This window comes from Stylophora pistillata, chromosome 1 (genome assembly GCF_964205215.1).
Source record: "Stylophora pistillata chromosome 1, jaStyPist1.2, whole genome shotgun sequence".
In the NCBI taxonomy this organism is placed as follows: domain Eukaryota; kingdom Metazoa; phylum Cnidaria; class Anthozoa; order Scleractinia; family Pocilloporidae; genus Stylophora; species Stylophora pistillata.
The window spans coordinates 34,811,135-34,820,410 of NC_142519.1; the positions used below are offsets into that span (position 1 = coordinate 34,811,135).

At 42.7% G+C, this 9,276-nt stretch overlaps 1 protein-coding gene across 1 annotated transcript; it reads right to left on the reverse strand.

Moving 5' to 3' along the window:
- Positions 1-2,013: 2,013 nt before the first annotated feature.
- Positions 2,014-3,009, reverse strand: LOC111335037 (uncharacterized protein K02A2.6). The gene has a single exon (XM_022940869.2). It carries the CDS (start codon positions 3,007-3,009, stop codon positions 2,014-2,016), a length of 996 nt encoding a protein of 331 aa, XP_022796604.2.
- Between the last annotated feature and the right edge of the window lie 6,267 nt (positions 3,010-9,276).

The window sequence follows — 9,276 nt, forward strand, 5'->3', positions numbered from 1 at the left end:
TAGTTGCTGGAATCCTTTAGGAAGGTTGAATTATGTTACATTCGTGGCTTTTCCAATTTTGTAGTTGTAGTCATTCATTCTTGTAGTTGTAGTCATTCATTCTTGGAATAGGTAAGGTGTCTGTCTTGGTCACTTTTTTGTGATTTGTACACATCTGATAGCTTCCATCTGGCTTAAGAACATATATCCATGGCAAACTTTATCTACAGTTGCTGTGATCAATGGCATTCTTTTGCAGACACTTTATCATCATCTTCTTTATTTGCCTTATTTTAACAATAAAAAATATTTAATTACAGTGATAACAGTTAGAAGGTGAGGAGACCCAAGAAGCCACCAGGCTTATGGCTTATGGCTTATTGTGTATTCCGAATAAAAGGCTAGGAACACAGTAACCAGATCAAGATGGCGGAAAGAACTGTTTTTAATCCAAAAGCAGAAAACCTCGTGTACAATACCAAATATGGAAAACAGGTCTCGTGACACTAGCTTCTACGTAGAACAGGGAAACCAAAATTAGGAAAAATCTAACAATTTCCTCCCTTTTAAGACTCAATAATACACTAATGAAAAGAAAGAATAAAACAAAATCCAAGAAACAAATTTCATAGTATCTTAGATAACATGTTGGTACTGTGACCACAGAAAAGAAACAGCACAGTTCCCTCTAGCCGCAAACATAGTCCTTCAACTTAGGAGGTGGTTTAACCAAATGACCGGCATGGAGCAACTTCTTGTTGACTTTCCTTGTAACATCTGGCTTAATCAGGTCCAACCTTGTCTTAACATTCCGACCCAGGAGAAGCTGTGCAGGGCTAAGCTCAGTAGTGGCGTGTGGCGCTGATCGATAAGCTAACAGGAACCTATCAAGCTTGTGTTGCAGGGTTCTACTGGACTTGTCAGCCTTAACTCCTTTCTTGAAACTCTGTACTAATCTTTCCGCCTGACCATGGGTTGATGGATGGTAAGGTGCACCAGTGACATGCTTTAGACCGTTCGCAGTTGTAAATTTCCTAAAGGTTTCAGACGTGAACTGTGGACCATTGTCTGACACCATATGGTCAGGGAGTCCCATGCGGACAAACAGAGAACGCAGCATGCTAACGGTTTCTTCAGCAGTGGTGATCTCCATCACGAAAATCTCCGGCCACTTGCTGTGGGCATCGATCACTACCATGAGCATCTTTCCCTCGACTGATCCGGCAAAGTCAATGTGCAGTCTTTGCCAGGGAAGGGAAGGTACTCCCATCGATGCAGGGGTGCACGGGCTGGATTATTTGCCAACTCCTGACATCCCTCACAGTTTCGGACGGCCCCTTCTATGTCCTTGTCAATGTTTGGCCACCAAACAAAACCCCGGGACAAACCCTTCGTCTTGACCATACCAATGTGACCCTCGTGAAGCGTTTCCAAAACTCTCTCTCTCAGTTTGGCTGGGACGACTACTCTACTACCCCACATTAAAACTCCATGATGAATCATGATTTCGTTACCGCGATGGGCATAGGGAATGAGCTCTGGGTGAAGTTCGGTTCCTTGCCATCCTGACTGCACAAGCTCCAGAACACGGAAAAGTACTGGATCCCTACGGGTCTACATTCTCAAGTCGTGCTCTGTAACGGGGAGGGCCTCGACAACGGTGGTATGGAATATTTCAACTTCATCGGGCTTGTCAGCGGGTGGTGATGGTTGGGGTAGGCGAGATAAACCATCACAATTGGCATGTTGCTTGGTACAATACCTCAGAACTCGATATTGTATGAAAAAGCTCCTGGGAAGAGGCACCAACGTAGAATCCTTGCTGCTGCCGTGACTGGCACAGCCTTCCCGGGGTCCATTATGTATTTCAAAGGCTGATGGTCGGTGACCGAGGTGAAGTGGCTACCCTCCAGGTACATTTGGAACTTCTTCACACCCCAGACCAAAGATAATGCTTCTTTCTCGATTTGTGAGAACTTCTTCTCTGTTTCTGACAGGGACCGGGACGCATAAGCAATAAGACGCTCTACTCCCTCAGCGGTACGGTGTGACAAGACCCCTCCCAAACCATACGAGGAGCTGTCTGGCAAGAACTAGTGGTGAGTCAGGGTCATAGCGCATCAGAACCCTATCCTGTAGCAACATTTCTTTCACCACAAGAAAACTAGCTTGTTCCGCAGCTCTCCACAGCCACTTCACATCTTTCTGTAACAGCCGATGAAGTGGAGCAAGATGAGTGGCCAGATAAGGCAAGAATTTGGCGTAATACTGGACCATGCCAAGAAAAGCACGCAATTGAGTAACATCCTGAGGTTTCGGCATCTCAGTGATAGCCTTTACTTTCTTTGGGGATTGATGCAGTCCTTCTGCAGAGATGACATGTCCTAGGCACTCCACAAAGCTTCTAAGGAATTTACACTTTTCTCGGTTCGCTTTCAAACCATACTCTTCCAGCCTCTTCAGTACTGCGACTAACCGCTCAAGGTGTTCCTCTATGGTATGGCCGGTTATAATGATATCATCCAGGTAACAGAAGACCCCTGGTAGTCCTTGCAGGATCTGATCCATGGCTTGCTGCCAGATGGCTGGCGCCGAAGCTACACCATAAGGAAGGCGCTGGTACTGGAACAAACCACGGGATGTGTTAATGGTGAGGAAAGGCCTGGAGTGCTCCTCAACCTCCATTTGTAAGTAAGCCTGACACAGGTCAATGATGCTGAACAACGTTCCCCCACCTAGGCTGGCGTAAATATCATCAATGCGGGGAAGTGGGTACTCGTCTACCTCCAGCTGTGAATTGATGGTCACTTTGAAGTCACCACACACTCTTACACTGCCATCCTTCTTCACAGGTGTCACAACTGGAGCAGCCCACTCACTAGTAGCTACCTTCTTTAGAACTCCTTCAGCTTCCAGCTCTCTCAATGCTTCGTCCACTGCTGGTTTACAAGCCAGCGCTAGTGGGCGGGCTTTCCAGAATCGAGGCTGGGCATCCTCTTTAACTTGGATCTGTGCTTGGATATTCTTCATCTTGCCCAAACTTTCAGAGAAAACATCTCCATGCTTACTCAGGACATCTTCCAGGGCTGGAATGGTGTCGAATGTTTCCAGACGAAGTAAGGGCCAGTCCAGATGGATAGATTCCAGCTATTCTCTGCCAAAAAGGGTGGGTCCCTCATTCTTCACTACATATATGGGAAGTTCCTTTGACTGTCCCTGATACTGCACAGTCACATGGCAAAACCCCATAGGCTTCATTGACTCTCCTGTGTATGTGCGCAACTTCAAGGAGGTGTCCTTTAAAGGAATGTGGCAGAGGTAATCCAAATACACCCTCTCACTCATGACTGACACCACTGAACCTGTATCCAGCTCCATAGTCACTCCATAGTCAATGTCTGAGACATGGTACAGGTTCCCCAATTCTCCATCACTTTCTTCGGAATCATCGCCCTCCATGGCATTTATTCCAGCCTCAGTCATCTGTGAGGTGGCCTGTCTCTTCCTACATGCTCTCTGTGTATGTCCAATTATGCCACAATGAAAACAGCGTTCTTTCATGAAGGGACACTTTTGTGAGTTATGTGACCCTGAACAGTGGTAACAAGGTCTAGACTTCTTACTGTCCTTACCCCAGGGACCCTCGGCCTTAGGTGGTGGCTTGGATATGGCTTGTTCTTCCCCAGTTTTGACAGTGTCAAGTTTATTGATTGGGGTGCCTGGCCCTTGTTCTCCCTGAAGCACCTGAACATCTTTATTAGCCTGCTCAATGGCCAAAGACTTTTGAACCGCAAGATCAAAAGAAAGGTCGGCGAGTTTTACTTTCAACAACTCCGTAATCATCTTCGAGTCGCGGATACCTGAAACTAATCGGTCACGAAGGCACTCGGTTCACATGGCCTCTCCAAACTTGCATTCTGTGGCCAAGTGCTTCAGAGTGGCTACATAATGACTAACTGACTCACCGGAATTCCTGGCTTGGTTGTTGAACTCATACCACGCAACCAGCACTGATCTTTCAAGTTTCAGTTGTTCCTGCATTCGCTCCACGATGATCTCATAGGTAATGGCGTCATCTTTCAGTTGTGCGGGGGCCACTAAATCCTTCGCCAATTGGTAAGTTTCCACCGGAAGGTTCGTCAAAAGTACGGCCTTCATTGTTTTAGGTTGCTTGATTCCATTTGCAAGAAAGTAAAAATCCAGTTGTTCGGTGTAGGACTCCCAATCCGCTCCCACCACAAACTTTGTCACTTTGCAGAGGGCTTGACTCGTGTTAGCGCTCGGTGCTTCGTCCGGCATAATTTTTTTTCCGTCGTCTCTTTCCCTTTTTGGGCGTGATTTGTACGACCCACTCCTGTTAACCGCTTGTGCTTGATCAAAGGTATCCCATCCTGGTCGCCAGTGGTTGTGTATTCCGAATAAAAGGTCAGGAACACAGTAACCAGATCAAGATGGCGGAAGAACTGTTTTTAATCCAAAAGCAGAAAACCTCGTGTACAATACCAAATATGGAAAACAGGTCTCGTGACACTAGCTTCTACGTAGAACAAGGAAACCAAAATTAGGAAAAATCTAACAAGAGCCACCTCACTTACAATAAATCAAGTAAATAAAAAGTACTGCAAAGTGAAAAGTGCTTATCTCTTGAGGTATTTTGCTTTCCTAAATTTAGCCTGTAAGGTTATAGTTTTACATGAGCAGTTGTACCAACGTCAACGTCATGGTTTATCTGATCTGTCGTGGAGGGAACATCAAGAAACAGGTCTTTTTAATTTTGCAGTAGCTTCTTCAAGTCCTTGCATTGACTCCCTTCCAGGTGTGACATCTTAGAGTCCAAGTTCCACAGCATATAGTTTGAGTTTTGTTGTGTCAGTGGGACCAAGATGATTACTGTTAAACTTGCTACTTACCTCTTTGGGCTCCGAAACAACCACATTGATATTTGCAGGCTCTTAAACTTGATTAAACTGCTTCTCTCTGTATAAAGCTTTGACATATTTACATGACAGTGTGTCTGCTAATGCCTCTCTGGAGTGACTATTATATAATCATGGTCATCTATCTTTTTCTTTGACCTAACTTAAAGTAACATTCTTCAGCATCTACATCATACTTCTCTTACACAAAATTCTAAGTTGAAGTGAGATTAGTTCTTGCTAATTCACAAGCTCTAAAGATTTAGTGCGACCATCTGAGATGTACTGCAAAAGATTACTAGACCCAGTATGGCTAGGTAATATTTTCTCTTAAAGTACACGTAGCTCAAGAGGTTCCTTCATAGTGTGTGCAAACACAAGCTCAAATGGACTAAATCCCAGAGACTCCTTGACTGACTGGTGTGTGGTAAACTGCAGTTGGTGAAGAACCTGGTTCCAGTCTCTTTTTCGAAGCAGTAGATACTCAACATGTTCTCTAGTGTTTGATGCAATCTTTTGAGAGCTTAACTTGAAGGTGATATGCAGATGACTTATACTGCTTGATTCCAAGCTCGTTCATTACTTGCTGAAATATGCCAGACATAAAATTGGAACCTTGGCAGGACTGGATGAAACTGGGAAGACACATCAGTGTAAAGAACTCAGTTATAACCCTGAAGATAGCCTTTCCTTTGATGTTTCTTAATGGCACAGCTTCAGGAAATCTGGTGGATGCGCCCATGATGACTACTGGTTTTGAGTTGGTATTTGTGCTGACAGAAACCTTTTTTGCAGTCACATAGTTAATTATGTTAATTTCTAATTATATTTACATTTTTCAAATCATGAGCTAAATAGAGCAGTTTTTGTCAATTCCCCTCAGGAATGAAAGCTCTTTGCTAATGTGGCACCTGAAAGAGAAGCAACAAAAAGGATAAGAAATAATAATCAAACACGACAAATATATGAAATTCATATATCTGAACTGCGGTTATAGAAATGTATTTGTGCACGATCCTTGCAGTAAAGTGCACTATTTTAAAAGCAATAGTGAAAATCAGACCTGAAAAAATTCAGGTCTGTATGGGATTCATACCACTGACCTATTTTTCACTATTGCTTAAATAGTGCACTTTACTGCAAGGATTGAGCACAAGTACGTTTCTATAACCGCAATTCAGAGATATGAATTTCATAATTCGTTGTGTTTGATTTATCATCTTGCGGGTTTATGTCGAATTAACTTGATGACCTGCTCTCAGTTGGCTTGTTAGCTCAATTGGTAGAGCACTGCACTAGTATTGCAGAGGTCAGTGGTTCGAATCCTGTACAGGCCTGAATTTTTTCAGGTCTCATTTTCACTATTGCTCAAATAGTGCACTTTACTGTGGGGATTGTGCACAAATGCGTTTAAATAATAATGATATTTAAACAGGAAGCTCTGTCACCCATAGGTGATCCATAGAGAGGTCCTGATCCAAAATAACATTAAATTGTTAAAAGTAAGTAAACAAATTGCAGATATTAAAAAAGTACAAAAGTAAGCTATAGATTAAAAGATTAAAAAAAAAACTAGACGCATATCTGCGTGAACTCTGGCTTTCAATATCACATATCTGGGCTTATCTTTAGGGGACTGCCATATTGCCATTGTTACTGTCGTTATGTGATTTCGTCATTGCCGGTCACGAATAAGTCTACTTGTGTGTTTATTTTTGTCTGCAGCTGGAGTGTAATGAATGTTGTTATGGTACTAGACAACAATCCAAATAATATATTACCATATAAAATGAGTAAGTTTCTGTAGATGCAAAAGGTTGAAATTCAAGAACTTTTCAATGACTTTGAAAGCCAAGATTTAGAAAATTGAAGGGACCACTTTTGTAAAGGTTTGCATAAGCAATTTTAAAATTATTTAATATTATTTCTCAGCTTTTCCATGAAAGTACTGTAATTTTCAACTTGAAAATTGCAAAGAAAAAGCATTACAGAAGTCAAGCCTTAGTCCTCAAATTCAAGTACTTTCAAGGCCTTTTACAAACCCTGGGTAGGTAATGTATTTGTCTTTAACCGCAGGGAGAAGGGAATTTGTTTGTCTATTATTGGTACCAATTCATAGATGCCAAATGTTCACCCAAGGAGAGTTGTCATAAATCAATAGATTGAAGCAATATTACTGTTCAATAGTTGATATTGTTTCTAATAGAAAAATCTGTGAATATTTAATACTGCTTATGGCCATAACAAGAGAAGCAGTGCTGTTTACAGCTTTAGTATATTAAACTAGAGGCATTTGACTTTCATTACATACCAAGAGGGAATACACAAATTTGGACCTTTTCCCGTGAAACTGGAACCGCAAAGTGCAAACGTGATGGCAAAGCGCTTGCCGTAAAAGTGATGCTAAAGTTCCCTAACAAATGACTTCCCCTGTAAGAACTTCTGGTACTAGTTCCAAGATCCCCTGTTCTAACTGTTGTTCCATTACTTCGTGGTACTCATTGAGCCTCTGTATTCTCTCCAGTTTTCTTGTTGTGCTTCTCAGCCTTCCCATAGAAATTTCCTTGTTTGTGGGTAAAGGAGCATGGTCTGGTTTCCATGGGAACCTTGTTGAATAGGTTCCATCTTCTAATCGCTGCAATTGGTCCACAAAATCTGCATGGAATGGTTCCTGTGCGTTTACCACATCTTTTAATCCAAGTACTTTTTGAGAACACATTTGCTCAAATTCGTCTTGACTAGAATTTAAGAAGAAACCTTTCTCTCCTCCAGTGTTTGGCAAGATAGATTTTCCAGCGGTCACCCACCCTAACATAGTGAACTCGGCCCCAGTGTCGGTGTCTGGGTTTCATCTGAGAACTGCAGGCTCAGTCGATTTTATCCTTTGAATGTCAGCAGCTCCTAGGATTACGTGTACGGGTAATTTCTCTTCCGTTGCTGCTTCCTTGCTGAAAACTAGCCTCTTGATGTGACTATTCTTCAGTTTCCAGTCTGGGATTTTTGGATTCGGAAGGTAGGTCAAAACAGGCTTCTCCGCGTTGATACATGGCAACTCCATTTTAAAGTCATCAATGGCATCTGATTTCAAGTGAACTTTATAAATCTCCACTTGTTTGTCTACTGTTCCATACATTTGTTCCATGATTCTCCTCTCAATTCTGTATGGCTTGATGTTCAATTCAGTCAGTAAGTTCACACTAATGTAAGAGCTACTAGCCCCCACTGTCAAGCATGATCCGTGCCCATACTCCATTAACTTTGGCTACCACAGTTGAATGCAGTATTGTTTGTCCGTCATTTACACTATAGAACCTATCAGTGGGGACCAGTGAGGTAGAGGCAGAGTTGCTTGGAAGCGTTGTATTGAGTCGACCACAGATGGATGTGTGATGTCTGCCGTTGCACTTTCCGCGTCCTTTAGATCTGCACTGGGCTGCTGCATGCCCGAACCTTGTGCAGTTAAAGCACAGCCTGTTGCTCTTCAGAAACTCTTTTCTGCGGGCTACCTCTATAACTTTTGTACACTGCAAACTGCGATGACTGTGTGAACTGCAGTAGACACAAGTGGGCATTTGTTGCTGTCGGGGCGGCCGTGAAGTGGAACCAGACATAAGCATTTTATCTCCCCTCCTCTGGTGACTTCCTTGATTTGTCAGTGGTTTCTTGACTTCATTGGAAGGGGTGAGTGTCTCTGGTAGGGGATTTCTGTCTGTGTATTTCCGCAGATTTTCCACCAGCTCCTCCAACCCCCATTCCTCCCATTTGTCATCCTTTTGCACCATTGCCTCTCTTAAAGGCCCCAATTTATTCATAATGTTGTAAGCATAGCTTTGTGCACCTTGTAGTTTCTTCATGATGGCAAGTGTTCTTACGGTTCTAGACAGCTGGCCATAAAAGTCATGAATGTCTTTGATTCTTCTGACACTTGTGATGTTTGGCAAAGACTTCAAATCCTTAATTAAAGCCTTTTCTTCGATTATGCCCATTGCTAAGTCCGCATAACTACTTGCATTTTTTGGCCCATGCCAGTGCCATGCTTTTGCACAAAAACTGGACCGGGAAATCGTCAATTGGTAACACGGAGACAAATTTCAACAGCTTCAGTTATGCAATGAGTGGAGAGAATCAAGGGTATTCCCAACGGCGGTAATACCTAAGTTGTTGTCAATAACAGGAAACATGGATACTACATCCCAGGACACAAGCCAAGTGCCCACATGATGTGGACCCTCTGTGTTGAGAGTCTGTATCTTGTTGATTAAATCAGTGAAGTCCTTAATGAATGGTGGAAGGTTCTGACATAATGGTTTAAGGTAAAATTCAGAGCATACATTGAAAATAGAACAACAGTTTTTCCATTGAGTAGCAGTATAGCCATATA